Source organism: Apium graveolens, unplaced genomic scaffold (assembly GCF_009905375.1).
Source record: "Apium graveolens cultivar Ventura unplaced genomic scaffold, ASM990537v1 ctg1633, whole genome shotgun sequence".
Taxonomy (NCBI): Eukaryota; Viridiplantae; Streptophyta; class Magnoliopsida; order Apiales; family Apiaceae; genus Apium; species Apium graveolens.
Genome location: NW_027417339.1, coordinates 100,003 through 122,723, shown reverse-complemented (window position 1 = coordinate 122,723; position 22,721 = coordinate 100,003). Strand labels below are relative to the sequence as shown.

The following is a 22,721-nucleotide window of genomic DNA, read 5'->3' as shown; positions in this document are numbered from 1 at the left end:
TAGAAGGAATTTTTTTTAGAATAGTGGGTGATTGAATGATTTTTTGGTAGGAAATAAATTGACTTCACTTTTTGTAAAAATGACTTTATGGGAATTATTAAATTTACGGTTTTTTTTTGTCAGGGAGATACATTTTGTACCGAGATACAATATAATATAAAAAAAGTTTTTTTCGTATAATAAAATTTATTATCTAATCGAACGTCATGCATGATATCCCCGAAAACTTAGACAATAACGCTTTCATGTGTGACAGAGAGAACACCCACATTAATAAATTAAAACATGATTTATCTGAAATATATGCTCAAGCTGACTATTTGATTGATCCACATATTCGACTTTCGTAACTAGTCCTGCTACCATCTTGTGCAAAACTTTTACCTAAATAAAATAGCAAAAAAATCCAGTCACTTAAAAATTATTATTCGAAAACATAAAATCGGTTAATAATTTTTTTTATTTAAATATAACTAAAAGGCTATAAATTGAAATTGGACCCTAATTTAACGTTTCTCTTAGTTATTTGATGTTATTTGATTATTATAAGAGCCAAAAATTAATACACCGTTTTCAGTTTACTTTTATAAAAGGAAAATCGCGTTAATGACACCTCAATCTACATTTAATTAAAAAAAATCTCATTAGTCCTAGGTGAATATTATATACAATTCCGCAAATAAGTTCAAGCCAAACTAATAAAGCCATTTTTGAGGAGTCGAGTTGTCACAGATAACGTATTAAGATTAACACAGACGCTATCAATGAAAATTTTCCCCGTTAATAGTGTTAAGATTAACACAAACGCTTCCATTTTTTAAAAGTCGAGTTGTCACCGTTATACTTTTATAGCGCGAGATCATGAAGGCAAATTGGTTGAAACCAGGTCCAAATGTCTAAGAAGTACCCCTAGTCCCTAACTAGCAGAAAGAAACATTGGGCATAAAAGAAGCTCGAAGTTGGATTACAAAAAAAGACCAAAGCAATGTTATTGTTGAGTCTGATTGTTTGCGGATGGTGCAACATATTCGGAGTTCTGTGCAATGCAACTCGTACTTAGGATGAGTAATTTAGGAGTGTTGTATCCTTTTTACAAATTTATCTTGCAAAAATGTCTAGTTTAAATTTCTTAAACAATATGCGAATAAAGTCGCGCATTTTTTAGCGCGTCAAAATTGTTTCATAGCTGGTCATGTTTGAAGAGTGGGAGATGTCCACTCTAATTTTCATTATGTATTGTCCAATGATTTGAATAAGTAATAAACTTCGACCTTTCTTGCAAAATATGAAACCATATAGCCTTCTCGACTGGACACGAAAAACAGGGAATTCTCCCCAATCCGATCTAAATAGGACCATCTTAAATGAGAAATGAGACAGTGAAGGGAATGAAAACTTTACCCTTTTTAAATATGAGACGGGTATAATATTTATAATTTTATATGATTCTCTCGCGAAAAACCCGTCTCGCCTCGTCCCGAATATAATATAATATAATATATATATTTTGTAATACAATATTTTATACTGTGTAGTAAAATATGTTTATAGTATAAAATAAATTATAATTTATTTATTTCAGTTATATATATAATAAAATAAATATATGGCATAAAATATTTTAAATTATTTATGATAAGAGTGTCAATCAAAGTTACTAATTTTTAACACCCGGATAGAAAAATGAATAACATTTATTTCTTAGCTAATTTTAGTTATATTTGTATAAATGTATACGCAACTCCGAGTGACAATTATTGAAACAAATTTTTGGAGAAATGTAAAAAAATACTAACAAAGAATAAAAATATATAAATATTGTTATAATTAATTAGCATTGGAACGAATGAATACAATTTTAACTAGTACTTGTTATAACGGGCCTGTTTTTCTGTGATGTCCCGGCAGATAGGCCCAATCTTTTAATCTTTCTTTTGTTTTAAATGGAGTATTAAGGTGAGCCCAATCCAAAATTTGGCAAAACCAGCCCGAGACAAATTAGTGGTAGATTAAATTAATTGTTTTGACTAGTTGATCGATTCAAATTAATTCTTAGTTGATTGAACAATTTATTTTGAATAAAATTATTTTGTAAATAACTGTTTTAATTTAGAATAATTTTAGCGGTACCAAATATGATACTGTATTGTAATTTGATTGACTACAATTCAATAAATAATAATGGACACTTTTATTTACATAATTTCCCCAATAACGTCGTTCTAAATTGTCAAACTACTCGTGACGTATCATTTGAGATCAGATAAACTGCAATTGAAATCAGTCAGGTTAGATTGGAAACTCATCAAACTCAAATGTAAAAAAAAATGACAAAAATAGCCGATTTTTTGAAAATTTTTAACAAAAATAGTCATTATGAGAAAAGTGGTTAATTTTGGCCGATTGAATACTCCACTGTCAGTTGGGTATCCCAATTTGTATAAGATACTCCACTGGTAGTTGGGTATTTCATATATGGGATACTCCATTGTCAGTTGGGTATCTTGTATAAAGTGGACACTCCACTCACAGTTGAGTATCCCATCGGCTAAAGTTGGCAAACTTTTCAGAAATTGGTTATTTTTGTCAATTTTATGTAAAAATAGGCTAAATTTGTCCTTCACCTTCAAATGTATACAGAAATACAAAACTCAATAGAACTGATTATTTCTCTGACCCTATTCTTTAATTCAAAAAAGACCCTTGAAATTTTTTATATGGTAACAAATTATGGAGGTATCACATAATACATTGATCAGAGACAAATTCCTCTATCATAGGCTCCATAGCCAGATACATTTGTATACAATTATGCACTCTTTACTGGATCCTTAGTAAGTCCGCTGTGTCTACACAAACACACAAGGATGAGTCCTAGCTTCCTATCAATTTTGTCATCCTATTGCTTATCAGCTTCATGTGAATGATATTCCCTTGTACATATCCTAGCTTGTAGCATGTTAACTCCACTTGATTAGTTGGTTTATTAGCAACATGCAGGATTCATCAATGAAGACTAAAAGAGCTAACCAACAAAACAGTTACATTAAAAATGAGCGATGGTTCACGTCCAGTGATGGTTGACAAATCATCTGTTCGTGGATAGGAAAAAAACGTGACCCCCTATATTCACTTCAATATCAATATGTTAAAAAATTTCACGGATAAATGGTTACATCCATCGCATTGTCGTCGATCAAGACTCATCGCTTAATGTCACCGACCAATATCAATATGTTAAAAATGAGCAAATAGGGAAAACAAATTAGAATATCAATATGCAGACTAAAAGAGCTAACCAACAAAACAGTTACATTAAAAATGAGCGATGGTTCACGTCCAATGATGGTTGACAAATCATCTGTTCGTTGATAGGAAAAAAAACGTGACCCCCTGCGTCCACCTCAACATCAATATGTTAATAATTTTCACGGATAAACGGTTACATCCATCGCCTTATCACCGATCAAGACTCATCACTTAATGTCACCGATCAGGACTCAAATAAAATTGACTACTTTAAAGCCTTTGGGACAAATTGCCTACATATTGCTGGACCATGAACTTGACATTGTAAAACTGGACCAAAAAGGCAAGTAGGGAGTGTATAGCTATTGTCTTGTACATGGGAGGATAGGGATAGTACTCAATTATTGAAGTCTAGAAAATGGTCCTATTTAGATTCTGATCCTCTACAAAATAGGAGTATCTTTGCAACCTTACGTTTGTGTTTCATCAAGAGGTAGGCCTTATTTTCTTGTTATATATTTCATCATTGTCAAATTGTCCATTCCAACAGCCTGGATTATGGTAATTCTCCTCACCCTAAGATATTTTAGCTTGTTCACAATTATTTGTAGATGAAGCAATTGATACCCTAGGATATCTTGTTAACCGCTTGTGATTTGTTTGGTTGTTTGTCTTACAGATTCAACAAATTTTACATATCGTCTTTGCCCGGTTTAGCCAACCAATTATAGTCAACATCATTGAAGATGCTCTAAGGGATTTAATGGTTCGACAAATATAGCCAACGAAATGTGATTATCTATATTTTTTGCTAAGGACAACTATGGTTGAAGTGCTTGAAATTTTATATAATCTCTAAATATTATCACTTACGTGCCATATAGATTTCACGTAGATAATTAGTTAAAGGTTTTGCACCATTGAAGATGCTCTAAATCTGACAAAATCAAATTAACCTATCCAGAAGATTTAAACTAAACCAAATAGAATCGGTTATTTTTCGATACTAGTAATATATCAAAAAGATATAACTCACCCACATCGAATCGGTTAATATATTATTTACATTCTCGACCATGTTAATTCAGTTGTTTTTAGATACTTTCAAAATCGAAAATAGAAATTTGAACTATTAGTATTAGCAGGAAAGGAATAAACAATCTCAGTTAACGAACTCGATCTCGATCTCATGATCAATTTATAATAAAAATAATACTCCCTCTGTTTTCTTTTATATGTCGTTTGACTTTCTTACACACAATTCTAAGTCCTTTGACCGCATTGATAAAATAATTTTTTTAAAAATTTTCTTTTTCTAAATTAAAGTTTTAGTTATATATTTTTTTTCACAAAAAGAAAAAATTAAAAAATATTATTCTAACTCTGCGGTCAAAGCACTTAGAAGTGTGTGCACAAAAGTCAAACGTCATATAATAAAAAATAGAGGAAGTACAAATTTAAGTTGACACGGAGATGTTATATAATTCGTATTCTTGAAATTTATAGTGACGAATAACTGGTCCGGACACCCGATATCGATTAATATCAGGTAATCAGGCTTCTCCCTGTATGTGATCAAAGCAAAAGTATACTCCACTTTGTTGACTCATGTTTCCGGTTGCCGTGCAAGGAGTAAAAGGGAGTGGCTGGCGATCAAATAATTAAACGACGAGTGTTGGGGGGGAGTATTTCAAAGGGTCAACTCCAAAGAAATCAACATTTTTTACACGTGGTAATTTGAATATTGACTTGCCATCAACACTCCAGTACAATTTCATTTACGCCCTTCACTGTCGAAACGCGGAATTCTGCAAACTAGCTAGGCTATCATTTATTAAAAACGGACTTTTATTATATAGAACATGTTATTATTGCAAAATAAACAAAAATATATTTTAGAATATTAGAAATATTGCCGGGATGAGTTAAATCTAGGAATAATGTTTAAAATAATACTCTCTCTGTCCCTAAATATTTTTCCCATTTGTGTAGCACACGTTTGTCGATGCACATTTTTGATTGTTAATATCTTTAATTTCGTATTAATATTAAATATAAAAACTTCACTGTATTAAAGTACTCGTAAACATGAATACAACAAGATCACTCATAATTATGTTTGATCTTATAGATTAACCGTAAATTAATAGTCAATCGCTTAACGTGAACAGTGACAAAAGTCAAAATGAATAACATATTGTGGTACGGAGGGAGTACTGATTAACGGTATATTCTGCCCAAAATAATCATTTAATATGCATTCTACATATGTATATTTAAGTTTTTAAAAAATAACAAAAAATATGTATTTTAAAAAAATACGGGAATATGGATCCTAAGAGTATCTCCAACCATGACCTCCTGTTAGCTAAAAATCCTATCTGGCACTCAGATATAGATATTAGGTAAAAAAAACACCACTCCAACCATATCACCTGTTAGCAAAAAATTTAGATATCCTTCGTCAAGTCTTTAATATTTGTGGAATCTCTAGTTGTTAGCTATATCTTCCACGTCAGATTTAATTTATGTTTAAGCCTAAATCTACACATTACTAAGTACACATACAAATTAATACATGCATATATTTATATAATATTTAATACATAAATAATAAAATTATTATTTTATATATAATATTTTTAATTTTTATAATATTAAGTGTGAAAATATTGTTATCTTATTAACAAAATTTATTAATTATTTTTAACAAACAATATATATATAATACAATATATATTAGTAACTTTTTATTAAAAATATTTTTGTAATATTTATATGTTATTATATTTTCAGTTGTAATAATTATTAACTTACATTTATATATTTTATTCATGTATTGAATTAAGTATTAACTAAATTAATTTTATTATTTAAAGTTTATATATATACATATAAATCTGAAAAATAGGAATAAAAAAATATTTTTGAATATAGCTAATGATTATAGCTCATATCACTGGAGTGGATGGCCTTACAAGTTCAATAAAATTTTACATAATCCTAATTTGGCTAACCATTTTAGCTATCATGGTTGAAAATGTTCTTCTTAACAAGCATCTCCAAGGGTAACATCCAAAATTGTTAGCTAAAATATGATTAGCTAAAATTTTATTGAACATGTAATCATTTTTGTTCCAGTGGCATTAGCTATATTAGCTATATTGGTTATTTATATTCATTAATATTATTTTTTTACTATTTTTAGATGTTAAATAAATTTAGTTTATATTAATTAAATATGAGTAAAAATAAAATATATTTATTAAAATAATAATTTTAAATATATTACAATTGAAATATAATAATATATTTATATATGACCAAACACAATTAATAAACATTACTTATATATCTATTATAAAATATATAATTATATTAATTATATTTATATAAATTTTCAATGTATATTAAAATAATTATTAAAATTACAAATATTAAATATAAAATAAGAGATTTAAAACATATATATTAAATGTAATATAAATATTTAATGTGTAAAATTAGGCAAAAGGTGGCGTGAATCTTTTAGCTAATAGCTAGCATCAACAAATATAGAAGACCAGGTAAATGATATGTAAAAATATTGCTAACATGTGACATGGTTGGAGGGATACATTTTTGTGGTAGACTTTTTAGCTAACAGATACATCCAAATATGTATTCAATAGATATTTTTGGACGGAACATCCCGTCAATTAGTATTTTGGACATTTATCCTTCAAATAATGGATATTTTGATTTTCCAGCCTTAAATCTATCATAAAATTGATTCCTCAATTATTAACGGAGAGATGAGTATGAGTAATTAATTTATTTTTATTGTATTATTTTTATTCATAACATGTAAAATTTGGTGAAAAAAAAGACTAAATTATCCCCTGTTTTTAATATTTATATAAAAGATGTGTTTTGTGTGAATCGAACTCAAGTTATTTCATTCAACTATACAACATCTTACCAACATCTTACCACTACACCATATTGTCACATGTGTTTTTTATCATACAAATAATATGTAAGTGTGCTAAATGAATATTTTATTTAAAAACACTTACTTGAATTCCGCAAAAAAATGATAGTTAGTTGAATATTTGTACAGTTAATTTTAAAGAATTGAATTTCAAATATAAAATTAGGCATAGTACATAAATGGATTATTATCTTATTTATTAATCATTTTTTAGTTTGAAAATATATCTCATATATTTTTAACATATTTTTTATTGTAAAAAGTAATTAAAATATACATGTATATTTTTTTAAAAAAATATTGAAAATAGAATCGCTTATATATAAATAATCTATATTGGCATTACATATTTAGATAAATTCGAATTATAATGAGTCAGTGCATTTTAGAACTTGGCCCATTATTTAAAAAATACTCGAAATTTGACTACATGACCCGGCCCAAAAACATTTTCACATTCTACGTTTAGTAAATTTAAATTACAAGCTCGGCGAGAATATCTTACCAATAATATGAATTTTTTTAATATCTTATGTTAATATAAATTAATGTGTTTGAGATCTTTATATGATCAAGTCAATTGGTTATTTATATTAAAATTACTAACTTTACTGGTAACGCATTATTATTTTTGGGATTTGTCCCAATTTTAAGAATATTTTAAATTTGAAATGAGATCTCACTAGATTTATTAAAACAACGATGATATATTAAATCGATTTATTTTTCATTTTTCTCTTGAAAAAACTAACTTTTTTAAAAGAATTCTTTTAGATCAGTAATATTTATTGATCAAGATAATATTGTACAAATATTTTGAATTATTCAAATAAAAATTATATCTATACTATATTGTAGTATTTGATTCATTATATTTTATATTAATTAAGGAAAAAAACATATTTTGTTCAATAATTCGAAGGAATTAACCAGTTCAACTAATATTTATAAAACTTTATCGAACTGAAATTTTTTAATTTTAGAAGAATAATATAAAATGTTATCAAATTATTATATGAAAAAAATATTATAGTCGTAATGAAAGAAACTTAAAAACGGTTTAAATAACGATATAAATACAATTTTTCTTTCGAATTCTTGAAAAAAATCATGAATATCAATAATAAGTCTTAAAAATATATAATTCATTTTTATGTTACAACCATGATTGATATTCGGCTGTGTAAAAAATAGATATGGATTGTTTGTTAGTGATAATGTGAATACCATATATAAACTATAGCAATTTATTTATTACATAATTTTAATTTTTGAATAATTATAAACGCATGTTATTTAAGTAATCAATTATCTCACTAGATGTTAATAATGATTATACATGTACATAAATCATATATTTAACATATAAATAATTGAAACCATCATAATTACTAAGAAATATAACATACAATAATTTACATGCTAACACACACATACATATAGCTTAATCTTACTTTGTTAATGGTAGTGTAAATAAAAAACTAATATTTTCCCATACATACATACGTTGAATTTCAAAAACTAATATTTTTCATTAAAATCAACTTTAATATTAACAATAATGTAAATTTTACATTATTGTATATTATGATTACAAGTCATTCTGACTTCAGTTATGCATTTTTTATCTTTTTAAATTGAGTAAGTTAATTGTAAGTTAGTAGTGAACTCAATAATAATATAGATCAGTACATATAGTTTATTTAAATAAAATTAAAGATTTTGGTCAACTCTGTATTCAACATATATGTTAATTTGCCCCTTTTTATGTAAACATACTAACGGCATTTTACAGATTAAGTTTAATCGTTTTGTTTTAAACGTACACTTACTACCCTGTTTATATTAATTTATTAAATATAAAATAACGGGTAAGAAAAATATAATATAATAACAGTTGAGGGGATATTCACTCCTAAAATTAAGGAAACATTCGAAGCTTTTAATGTTATATAGGGGGACATGAAGCTTGTTGGAGAGAAATTTTATCTCCATTTTTTCAAAATTTGACCAAGGACCCATATAAGGATATTGTTGAAATTGCTTTGTAAATATTATAATTGCATGATGCATAAAAAAACTCTAGATAATGAGCCGTGCCTCGCACGGGTTATTATGCTTAGTTATTATAATTACAGACTGGCAATAGGTGAATGCAGAAATAATCCTTAAATTAATTCCATGACATGCCAATTTGGTATATGAATTGAATATGAAACTCAACTTGATACACATGTTAGTCTTACAAGATATTTTGCAGTTTTTAACAAATAAATTGTAATTCAAAGTGGATATATATGCAAAAACTTTGAAAAAGCTCCATATCTTGTTTGAGTAATTGGTGGTGCAAATACTTCATCTGCTAACTACCTGTTGTAATGTGTATATGTCACTTTGTCAGTGACAATTAAAATCCATATCAATATTCGGAAAAATGATTTTAAATATTCAAGTGCACAGTCAGTGAGTATTCAATATGTATACAGATACTGTAATACACCGTTATAAAATATGCTTATCTGGCACTCGGGTGAACATTATCATCTATTTTGGACCATTTTTTTTGTAAAGAAGTGTTTTTGGGAAGTCAATACAGATATTTGTGAAGAGAGAGATTTTTATAAAGTGTACGAATCATTAAATCATTCAAAACAGGGAAACTATTACCACCATACCAAATACGACAGACAATTAAACTATTGTGTCTCGCTAAAAAATGAGCCACCTTATTCGCGGACCATTTAACAAAATTTAAGGCCACAAGACGATTTAACTCTTTTTACTAGCTCCTTGCATTCCTCTACCACCCTGTCAAGGTAGCTCAGATTGACGGTAGAGCATACATGTAATGCATATTGATTTGAAGTTTTAATGAATTTCGATTTTCTTTGGCAAAAAAAAAAAATCATTCAAAACAGTATGATTGTAAGTGGGGGAAATAATATGTTTACCATTTTTACAAAAATACCATATGAAAAGTTATTCTAAAAACTACCCTTTCAATTTCAGATTATTTGTAACCTATATTTTAAAAGTAGAGCTGTCAATTTTGGTTTATAATATGTGAACCCGGTACGAAACAATATGATAGTTAGTATTTTGATGCGAAAAATTGATACGCGTATACGAAAAAACACGAAAAAATTAGTCCGGATTTTGATTTGTGATATATGTACACGGCACGGAACGAAAGTATACGGAATAAATAAAAAAATAAATTTAATATTTATTATATAATTTATGTAACTTACTTTATACTGGATAATTAATACGAAAAACCTATTCTATTTTTATATAACTTAAATAAATTTAATTTCTATCTTCAATTTTAGTTTAATGCTGAACACTTTATTTTTAATTATACTTGAAAGAACATTTTTTTGTATTCGAAATTTGATTGTTTACTATCTTATACTATTTGATTATCTAGTGCATTTTATAATATTTGATATTTTCTCGTATGTTTTTCTTGTATCTTCATGCATCATTTAGACACGAATATATTAGCTGTTGATTATTGTCGACTAAAATGATATACGAATACAAATTCAGATCCGATTAGGGTTTTATAAATTTCAAATAAAAATACGTAAGTACAAAAACGATTGTACGCGTACGTGACCTATTTTTAGATCTACTTTTTAAGACGTGTATAAAAGTGTATCAACCGAATATTTGCCGAAATATTTTTCAAACTTCGTTTTAAATTAATCTAATATTTATATTCATATTCTAATGTAGTAAAATAAAATTTTAAAAAGATCGTAAAGTGCAAAAGAGTAATAATAATTGGACAGGCCAGTATGAAAAGAGAGAAAGAGAGCAGGTGTGAGTTCTATGTCATCTCTCTCTCTCTCTCTCTCTCATCTCTCTCCCGGCTCTCTTTATTTCTCTCCCAACTATCTCTCTCTCTCTCTCTCATCTCTCTCCCGTCTTTCTTTATTTCTCTCCCATCTCTCTCTCTCTCTCTCATCTCTCTCCCCGTCTCTCTTTACTTCTCTCCCAACTCTCTTTCTCTCTCTCATTAAACTTACGCATATAAAGTGCTGCAGCAGCTCAAGACTTTGCACCGCCTACTTAGCCTTCATTATTCTTCAGAGTTCTTGTAATAAACAAACAACAACCCTACCACAAACCTCCATCCCTCTATATAAAATCCCTGCATACGTAGAATCTGAAAGCGATGGGTATGTTCAAACTAGGAGTCGTGTGCGGAGAAGAAGTAGAAAGAGAGATAGAGCAAATTTCACGAGACGGAAGCCATTACAGTCTAACCACTACTATTCTTCCTTCTTTAGGTGCCCGTAGCAACCGCCGCGTTCAACTTCGTCACTTCATTATCTCCCCTTATGATCGCCTTTACAGGTAACCAACCAAACGTAACCAGTATATCCCATTAATGTTCGTTTTGCGAAAACCCTATGATCGCCTTTATAATAGTAACCAACTAAACGTAACCGGTATATCACGTTGATGAAAAATTATATCGTGCTTGGTTGCAGGTCAAGTGCAATAATTCTAACTAATTATAATTACTAGTACATTTTGCTGCCTAGCTGTTTGATTTTTTGTAAGTATTACACTTATTGTTTTGTGTCTTGGAAACCACGATTTTCATATTCATTTATGCATTTTTCTTCTTTGGCTTCCCTCATTGTTATGAAAAGTCTATAGGACAGTTATTTCTGACTTATAAGTAACTTATAAGTGTTCGATAAACAGACCGAATAACATTTGATTTTGACTGTTCACTATAACCCCACCCCCATATTGCATACCATTGATTTTCACTTTTTTGTTGGATTCTTGAATCTTTTCATGATTAACCCTCCTAGTTTCTGTAGGTTTTTTAGTATTTGATTTTGTTTTTTCAACTAATACAAAAGCAAGATTTGTCTCCTTTTTGTCTTTCTCTGTTGTTTGTATGTTTGAAGCCACACACATTCTTATATACTACAGCACATAATAATTCAATTTATACTATGTATGTTTAACTCGTTCCCCACACGGGGTATCCAAATTTCTGGGCTTGCCTGCTAAAAGATGTTCTAGATGTTTGCTTGATTTGTGTTCACTTTCCTTTAAATAATCATCATTTTTCAAAGTTTGTACAGTGTATGAATTATTCAGGATTCTATTGTCCTCCATCTGTATGTTTTTGATTGCATACCTATCAATTAATGGTTGTTTCTTGTTTCCTCCTTTCCTTTTAGCTCCACCTTTTTCTTTTCTCATGTTCAAGCTCACTTTTCTTTGATGTGTTTTTAACTTTCTATTCACTAATAATTTTATTGTTTCTTCATGCGGTTGGTCTCTCTGTTGGCTAAAAGTTTTTTCCAACATATCATACTTATCATAAGCTATATATTTTCATCTTTCGCTATATCATTTACTTAGATTTTACTCTACTAGGATATAATTGTATGTTTGGTTTGGTAATTTAGTACTTTGTATATTTCACTTGACAATTCTTTATAAGGCCTATGTAACATTTAACTACTTTCCGAGAGTCCTCATTACCGACCTTTCCCACCTGCAGTGTTATTCGGACAATTTTATTTTCCTTCGTTGTAAAGAAGTAACAGTTATACATCTTACAGAGAATCTGAAAATGGAAGTGCTTCACGACTATATTATTGAAGGCCATGTGCATACGGTATCAATTGCTCCATATGGAGATGGATTAAAAATGGAGCATATACACCCTTTCACTATTTTAACCAAAGATAACAAGAAATATATTTGTTTATGATGTTCGTTTTAGTTTTCTCAAATCCATGTACGCAAAGTTCATATATATTGGATTAAACTTTACAGGTTATGGGAGACATTTCTGGTTATTTTGGTTATCTACACTGCTTGGGTGTCGCCATTTGAGTTTGGTTTCCTTCACAAAGCAAGACCGCCACTCTCTATCCTCGATAATGTTGTCAATGGGTTTTTTGCCGTTGATATCATACTCACTTTCTTTGTAGCTTACCTTGATATAAATACCTACCTTCTTGTTGATGACCGTAAGCTAATTGCTTGGAAGTATGCAAGTACTTGGTTGTTATTTGATGTCATATCCACAATACCTTCCGAACTTGTTCAGCAGATTTCCCCATCACCTCTCAGAACATATGGTTTATTTAACATGCTCAGACTCTGGCGTCTCCGTAGAGTTAGTGCTCTATTTTCCAGGTATAGTATAATTCTTCTGAATGCTGTAAATACGTCCCCCCCTCGTGTGTGTGATCCTATCTGCTCTTGAACTTATGCAGACTAGAGAAAGATAGAAACTTCAACTATTTCTGGGTTCGATGTGCAAAGCTAATATGCGTAAGTGCATATACTTTTAACTTTTAAAATGCTAAATTAGCTGCTCCGGAATAATCTACTTATGAAGATCAATTGATGAGTATCTTTACTTCTTTTACAGGTCACCCTTTTTGCTGTTCATTGTTCTGCCTGCTTCTATTATCTTATAGCAGCGCGCTACCGTGATCCTGCAAAAACTTGGATTGGGGATTCAAACCATGACTTCAAGAGCCAGAGCTTATGGATTCGCTATGTGACTTCAATGTACTGGTCCATTACGACTCTCACGACCACTGGTTATGGTGACTTGCATGCTCAAAATACAGGAGAAATGATCTATGACATATTCTACATGCTCTTCAATCTTGGGCTGACAGCATATTTGATAGGAAATATGACCAACTTGGTTGTCCATGGTACCAGTAAAACTAGAGAATTTGTGAGTAGATATTTGATAAACATATATTTCTACACAAGATTACAAAATCAAGTCTACTGGACTGGTATTGACATTTCTAGCTCCATAAATTAATGTCCACTCTTATTGTTATGTAAATTTGACCAGAGGGATACCATACAAGCTGCAACTAGTTTCGCTCAGAGGAATCAACTACCTGTTCGACTGCAAGATCAGATGGTTGCACATTTATGCTTAAAGTTTAGAACAGATTCTGAGGGGCTGCAGCAGCAAGAGACTCTTGATACTCTTCCAAAAGCCATCCGCTCTGGCATTTCACACTTTCTGTTCTACTCTCTTGTGGATAACGTTTACTTATTTCGAGGGGTGTCTAACGATTTGCTCTTCCAGCTGGTAATTAAATTAAAAGATATTGGTGTGTATATAATATATTGTGCGTGTGTTTGTGTGCATGTGCATGTTTCTACATCCCTTTCTCTGTTATTCAAGAGAAGTTTCTTCTCTTAACAATGCCATTTTTATGCTGAAGGTGTCGGAGATGAAAGCAGAATACTTTCCACCCAAGGAGGATGTCATTTTGCAAAATGAAGCACCTACAGATTTTTACATACTTGTGACCGGAGCAATAGTTAGTTCTGAACTTCCTATCCTTACCATTTAAATTCCTAGAAGTTAAAATGTCTTAATTTAATGTTTGGCAAACAATGGAATCTGACTTTTTCTTATTCTACAGTATCTGGTAGTTCTTAAAAATGGTGTAGAACAGGCAAGCATACTTTGATATCATGACATGATTTCCAGTTCTCACTTCTGGCATTATGGATTTAGCTGACAGGTGTGATGTTTCATTGTAGGTTGTTGGTGAGGCCAAAACTGGTGATCTTTGTGGTGAGATTGGGGTACTTTGTTATAGGCCTCAGCTCTTCACAGCACGAACTAAAAGATTGTGCCAGCTACTACGTCTGAATCGCACCACATTTTTTAATATCATTCAGGCCAATGTTGGTGATGGAACAATCATCATGAATAATCTTCTTCAGGTCTGTATGTTTAATGTGTGACACATGCAATTAAATTTAATTCTTTAATTTTCAGAAGCAGCACCTTCTCACTCAAAAAACATTTTTAAAAGACTATGAACTTCATTTTGGTTTCTGCAGCATCTGAAGGAGGAAAAAAATCCTATAATGGAGGGAATTTTACTAGAGACGGAGCATATGCTAGCTCGAGGTAGAATGGACTTGCCTCTCAGTTTATGCTTTGCTACACTTAGAGGAGATGACCAACTATTAAATCAACTGCTTAAACGTGGCCTAGATCCAAACGAGTCAGACAACAATGGAAGGACAGCTTTGGTATGTTGTGTTTTTTCTTTTGCAGAAAATTCACCAATTTTCTATTACTTAATTATTAGTTAAATTCAATTTAAAATATTTCAGCACATAGCTGCATCCAAAGGAAATGAAAACTGTGTGTTACTCTTACTGGATTATGGAGCAGATCCCAATAGTAGAGGTATTTCTTTATCCTCCAGTACTAAATTCATAACCAAAGTAAATTACTTTGAAGGAATCTATGACAGTTTAGCTTCTGTTTTTTCGCTTCATTATCATGTACACCACAAATAAACTTGATAGGAATTTCCTCAATTATTTGTTCTCATAATATGAGTTTACACCAAAAAACCGCAGCCACGGTCCCTATATATGATTATAAAGAATAAGATGTTATGTACATTCATTTTATTTCTCTATCTGAATAATAGCAACTAGTTGTATGTGTTATCGGCAAATTTGGATCTTGTCTTTCATCATAAATAGGTAAATTTACGCATCTTAGCATTTGGATCAGATATGTTATGACATGTAGGGTAGACATGTCTCTATTAATTTACGCATCTTAGCATTTGGATCAGTTAAACCTATACTTAAGATTTGTTAGACGGTCAGCGAATAGGGTAGCTCACTAGCTGATCGTAGGTGGAGAGTGGGTGATGTCCACTCCGATTTGCTTTATGTACTGATGAAAGATTTAAGTGCTTAATGAAATTTCATCTTTTCTTGGCAAAAAAAAAAGATAGTTTACACACTGGTAGCACTCCACTTCCCCTATTCTTACGCATGTCATCCATTTAGTAAGTTTGTAGGTGTTTTTGCTAATTAAACTCTTATGAATTATATCAAAGGTTAAAACCATGCCTTAAAATAATTAGTTTGTTTTTTTTCCCCTGGCCCTTATGCAGATTCAGAAGGTAATGTGCCACTATGGGAGGCCATGTTGTCGAATCATGAACAAGTGGTCAAGCTATTGGCAGATAATGGTGCTCTAATATCATGCGGTGACGTGGGACAGTTTGCTTGCACTGCTGTCGAACAAAATAAGTTGGAACTGCTAAGGGAAATTCACCATTATGGAGGCGATATCACGTGTCCCAAGAGCAATGGATCGACAGCCCTCCACGTTGCAGTTTGTGAGGGTAACATCGAATTTGTCAAATTCCTGTTGGACCAGGAATGTTCTATCGACAAAACTGATGATCATGGTTGGACTCCAAGGGACCTAGCTGAGCAACAGGGACATGAAGATATAAAACTTCTTTTTCAATCCCAAAAACCGGCAACAATTAAATCTGCTGACAGACGTCTGCCTGAGGAAAAGCATGGAGTTCGTTTTCTAGGGAGATTTAAAAGTGAGCCAACAATACGACCCATCACTCACGAGGGGGATGGGGAAGGCGGGTCATTGGGACGTTCAAGTGCTAGGCGTCGCCGTGGTAACAACTTCCATAATTCATTATTTGGGATCATGTCATCTTCTAATGATGAGGAGAATGACTTGCTTTTATCCGTAAACCAAAATAGAAGTGCAATGAGTGTTAGATATGTTGCTAGAGTGACAGTTAGTTGCCCCCAGAAGGGAGATGTTACTGGAAAGCTTGTGGTACTTCCACAGAGCTTTGAGCAGTTGCGTGAGATCTGTATGAAGAAATACGGGTTCTTGCCTACTCAGGTTCTAATCAAAGATGGAGCTGAGATTGAAGATATAGAGTTAATTAGGGATGGTGATCATTTAGTTTTTGTTGGTGACCTAACAGATGATGAACACGAACCACAAAACAGTGATACGTGAGATGACAGGTGCACCGATTGCTGCATCACTCTCAATTCTGTAATACGTGAGATGATAGGTGCAACAATTGCTGCATCACTCTCAGTTCTGTAATACGTGAGATGATAGGTGCAACAATTGCTGCATCACTCTCAATTCTGTAATTGTTGTTATTGTGCAATGAAAGATGATTACACAACGTAAATGAATCTTGATCTTCATAAATTGTTTTACCATTCTAAGAGCAATGCAGTATGAGCCCAAAAAATCCAAGTAGCACTAGGAAGCTCAGCACTCCTGAGAAATATATAATCAATGTCAGACTCAGACTGTTGAATATCAACTTCATGATCGGTTAGCTTGCGGTAATAGTTACAGTAATGGAAGGGGGACTTAATGTTCACTAGTCACTCAACAACTCACAGTAGGATATTACTAGTACAGACTACAGAGCAGGTCTTTAGTTCTGTTATAACGGAAGCAAGAAGTATTATAATAAACGTAAATAAAGAACACAAATAGGCAGAAGAGAAAAGTTGTATTGATCTTGAGAATACAGATTACAACATACGTTTATAATACTCTCTGGGCGGTTACTGAAGTCCCAGCATTTGTGACATTTACCGATTCAAGGCATATTCTAACAAGTTCAGTAACATATATCACCGTAGCCTCTTCCTAAAAGATTATTCTCTAAAAACGTATTGCGTCCAGAAATATGTGTTTAAAACTGTAGGCAGTAGGGAATACTGTATTTTCCCTGCTAAGCTATTATTAGTGAAATTCTACCTGAAATGAGGAATGTAATTAATCTCTTACCAAAGTTTAATTTCAGAGGAGACTCTCAAAGTAGCTTTCTCCCTTTTCTTTTCCCTGCATGACAGGAGCTTTTCTTACAAATACTACATATCATCTTGGGGGCAACCAAGCAATCCTCTAGCTTCACTACTTGGAGATGAAACTGAGCTTTACAAGTTGTACAATGGGAGAATGCAACTCAAGTTGTTAGAGAATGACTCTTTCTAGGATCTTATATTATTCTAACACTCCATCTCACTCGAAAGCCCATTTATGGGTCGAAGAGTGGATCACGGACGCCCGTCTTTGGGGCATAAATTTGTCTTTCGTGTCCCTCATAAATTGTGAGAAATGTTGGGGATGACAGGGATCGAACTTAGTCCTTTGTCAGCCTGAGCTCTGATACCATGTCAAGGAATCAGTTACTCTAAAACCTTAAGGTGTTAGAGAATGACCCTTTAAAGGATCTTATATTATTCTAACAAAACCTTCCTATAAAAAATTAAAAGAAAACTCAGCAATTGTAGATATTCCAAGGAACTTTAGGAATGAGTTTCTTTGATGAATAAAATGCAAGCTATGACCACTCGCCTTAACTGAGCGCCAGTGATCCAGGCACATCCGGTGCACAAACTGTTGGGTGCCTTTGCACATGCAGGGAGCTATCAATTCATCATCTAAGAAGATAACAGATGCATTGTAAATAGTTTTGTTAGATATGATGCAAGAGTAACTAATAACAAATGATACAAATGCGGAATAATCTTGGCACAAACTAGCAAACTCTCACAGTAAAGCCGATTAATCCAGCCTCACCTGCCACCTGAATCCTTATAACAAACTAATTTATAAGGAAAAACACATGATGTAACTAATAGTGTGATCATTTAGTTTTTGATGTAGTCATATAGATGACTTATTCATGTTGTATAAGCTAAGTTGAAACTAGAGTAACAAGTAACAATGGAGATCCACATTGTCAATGAAACATAGCTCTTCTCTTTCAAGCAAGTAACAAGTCGGTGCTAACTGGCTTCTGCATAGACTTTAGCGGAGCTTTGAGCCCTTGCCTTTTTATTAGTCAAGCTCAACTCACTCCAATGGCGTACCTTCTGCATGATGGATCTTCGATTGCTAACGACATCTCTTTTTAACCCAACAGAACAAGACTACCCACCATTAGCAAGAAAAACAACGAATATTGTACATAATTAATCAAGCATCATCTATGTAGGCATGTAGCCCGATTATTTATTTGTTTATCTAATGGTTCCAGCTCTAATTCACCATTCATCTTGCTGCCCTCCTGAGAACATATAAAAGGTCTGTTGTTTAATGACTAATAACCCCATTAATAAACAAATCACAACATGAATTCATAAACATATACATTAGATCTTGTGATTTGAGCAGGCTCCGGAGAGACATGTTCTTCTCCACATCCTTCTTCATTACCTTGGCCACAGCCATCTCTAAAACTTCCTAAGGGTGTGTTTGGTGTTGCTGTTGCAGACAGCACCAGCAGCTTTTCGCTGAAAAGCAATTAAAAAACTGTTTGGTAAAATTTAAAAACTGCTTTTCGAAAAAGTGCTTTTGGTCTAAAAGCTGCTGTTAGAGAAAACAAGTCCCCCTGCTTTTAGAAAAAACTGCTTTTCAGCTGTTGCGGGAAGTAAACGCTCATTTCACCATCAAACCTTACCAAAAACATCATTATTTTTAATTTTTTGCCTCAAAATATATACATATCAAAAAAATTATCAAACAGTTATCTGATTTTTACAACAGCACTAACAGCACAATAAGTTTTAACAGCAATCCCTGAGTCACATGAACTCTTCTCTCCCTCAAAGCACGCATACCTGCTCCAGTGCACACTGCCTAAAACAAAATTGCAAGCGGGTACTTTTATAAAATAAAGCTGGCTAACACTATGGCGTCAAACGCAAGAGAGGTCAAGAACGTTGTTCAGGTTTGATGGTCAGATCAATTAGCATATATGCAATGGTGTGGAAATTAAGCGAGAAATGTACCTTCAGCTCAGCACCTGAAGCTCCAGCATAATATTACGAAGTGAATTTTATCAGGACTAACAAATAATGTTAGAATGCAACTTACTTTAACCAGGACTTCTGATTTATCCATCACTTTAACAACTTCACCAGCATACCATCCTGGTTCTTGTAGAAGCTGCAACTACTCCTTGAGCATACTCAATGCGAAAATTTATCAGACAGATAGTGTAGTATGGGGTACCCACCAGCGGTGTAATGAGCCCAGCCAAGTCGAACAGTAAGTTTGGGCTCGTACAGGAGGTCAACAGAGACTTAAATTTCAAGCTCGAATGCGGGGGCTCGAAAAAAATTTGATTAACTTCAAATCTTCAATTGGATCGGTTCGGCTCGAATACTAATCGATTAAATATAAATAAAATATTGAATAATTATATAAAAATATGTTTATTATAAAAAAAAATAAAAATAATATAACCTCGACAAGGCTGACGAACCTTTTGAGTCTAGTAATATGAATCTCGAGTGGACGAATAGCTCGAGTTCCATCTCAGACTCACTGTACATGAACCAAATTTGAATATTTTACTACTAGCTCACGAATAATTTGACTCATTTACACCACTAGAGCCGCAAATAGATAGAGTCGAGCCGAGTTCTGTCCGAGTCGAGTATAACTTAACTTTTTTAAAAACGAGTCGAGCCGAGTTTAATAACCGAGAAGAAAATAATGTTCAAGTCGAGCCCGAGCCGAATAAAAGTTTGTTCACAAACAACAGAGCTGAGCCTAACTCGAGCCGGATCAATTTGTCCACTAATAATTTGCATATTTTTTCAATCGACCTATAATTTATAATTTTATAAGTTGTATCGAGATCAAGTACTAGTCTTATATTAAAATTATATACATACACTCACGCTGTACACTTATTTCTAAATCATCCTTTTATTTTTCATCACGAGTTTTAGGAATATATCCAATTTTATTTTAAATTACTGAGACAATCATAACTTTAGAAATCGTACATTACCTTCTAAATCGTCGATGTCAAAAAGTTATTATGTTTCCATGCTTTACTTAAATTTGGTTTATGTGAATCACAAGTTATTTAATAGGGTTTATGAAAATGTGAAGAAATGGAGATGAATATATAATGATAACAATATTTGATAATTTCCTTTAAAAAAATTTAGTGTTAAATTTAAAAAAAGATATAAAAATTCCAAAATAATTAAATTATTAATAAATGATGAATTAGTATATTAATAAAAATATTTAAGTGATTATTAATAATTAATAATTTATAATATATATAAACTTTATTCGAGCCGAGTTGAGTTACCGAGCTCGAGCCGAGCCCGAGCTAAATGAGTCGAGTCCGAGCTGAACTGACAAAAAACTCGGCTCAGCTCGACTCATTTACTCATCCAAACTCATTTTCAGGTTCAAGATTTTAAACAAGCCGAGTTAAGTTAACTTAAACGAGTTGATTCCGAATTTTTATTCACTAACGACTCCGTTCATCTGTAACCCTAACACCGCTAATACCTACGACACTTGCATCCAATAAAAAATAATTGTGCAAAGTGACGTTAGAGCATCTCCAATCACGTTAGCTAAAATTATTAGCCAAATTATCATTATCTATAATTTTGTTAAACCTGCAAGCACATGTTCTTTAATGGTATTAAATATAATGATTAGCTATATTTAAAAATATTATTTTTACCTATTTTTGAGATACTCAAATACATATTTTAAATGATAAAATAAATTTATTAAATACTTAATCTAATAAAAGTGTAAATAAAATATAAATATAATGAAAAATGTTGAATATAATTGCAATTTAATAAATATTAAAACTCAAAATATATAACACATTTAAATATGAAAAAATAATAATAAATAAAATCTATTATATATGTATAGTTCTATTATATTTTATCATATTGGATTTATTTATTTTTATAAATATGCAATTGTATGTCAAAATAATTAATAAATTTGGTTAATAAAAAAATAATATTTTTATACTTAATATTATATAAGCTAAAAATATTAAATTTTAAGAATTTTTATCCATATATATCAAATGTAATATAAATATAAATATGTATGTATATGTTTAAATATGTCCGTCAAATTCATTTATCTTCTCGTCACAATGTTTTTTTCAGAATTTAATGTAATTTTCCAAATCTATTTTCATGTATGTATTTTTAAAACCTATTTTAATATTTTAAATATATTATAATTTTATATATTTTCACATTCCTTTTTATTTTAGTAAAAATATATAGATAAATTATCAAAAATATTTTTTTTATAATTTTTTGCAATTTTACTATCTTCTGAAAATATTTGCAAAAATACGGTACAACTAAAATCAACCAAAATCAAGTAAATATGTCATTAGTTGAATCGAGATTTTTTTTTTTGACAAAAAGCATTCATTAAAACTCTCAAATACAGTCAGGACGAATCCCCGAACTGATAATACAACCTGATTGAGAAATAAAATGAGTTAAATATATAGTCATTCTATTTTCAAATTGTTTAACAAACAGAATATAAATATTTTTGACAATAAAAATGATTACAAAGGTTTTCAGAGCAATCCAGTCGACATCAACAAAAACTTGAAAACAGTAGCGTCACAATTGACCTGTGCACATAAAAAATAGGTGATAGTCCCGTGTTCATACCGTCAGTTACGCCAACTGAGACCGGGGATACAAATATCCCCATATTTTGAACAATCTTTCGTTGTGCAAGGTGAGCTTTTGTAATAATCACCACTGTTTCAGATTCAAAGCTAGCTTCCCTGATCTCCCGATACACCAATTGAATCATTATCAACGG

The 22,721-nt window shown here is 31.3% G+C and overlaps 1 protein-coding gene across 1 annotated transcript; it reads left to right on the top strand.

Moving 5' to 3' along the window:
• The first annotated feature begins 11,056 nt into the window (after nucleotides 1–11,056).
• Nucleotides 11,057–17,260, top strand: LOC141700026 (potassium channel AKT1-like). Its single transcript, XM_074503802.1, has 11 exons — nucleotides 11,057–11,587; nucleotides 13,040–13,405; nucleotides 13,486–13,543; nucleotides 13,644–13,961; nucleotides 14,088–14,333; nucleotides 14,470–14,568; nucleotides 14,674–14,706; nucleotides 14,795–14,980; nucleotides 15,101–15,295; nucleotides 15,380–15,455; nucleotides 16,183–17,260. Exons 1-11 carry the CDS (start codon nucleotides 11,406–11,408, stop codon nucleotides 17,067–17,069), a joined length of 2,646 nt encoding a protein of 881 aa, XP_074359903.1. The 5' UTR covers nucleotides 11,057–11,405; the 3' UTR covers nucleotides 17,070–17,260.
• The last annotated feature ends 5,461 nt before the right edge of the window (nucleotides 17,261–22,721 follow it).

Bases quoted from the DNA above. Each gene is read 5' to 3' on its own strand.
- LOC141700026 (XM_074503802.1), top strand. From the start codon at position 11,406: ATGGGTATGTTCAAACTAGGAGTCGTGTGCGGAGAAGAAGTAGAAAGA. The intron at 13,544-13,643 runs GTAAGTGCATAT...CTTCTTTTACAG, and splicing joins GATGTGCAAAGCTAATATGC to GTCACCCTTTTTGCTGTTCA. The intron at 14,334-14,469 runs GTAATTAAATTA...TTTATGCTGAAG, and splicing joins ACGATTTGCTCTTCCAGCTG to GTGTCGGAGATGAAAGCAGA.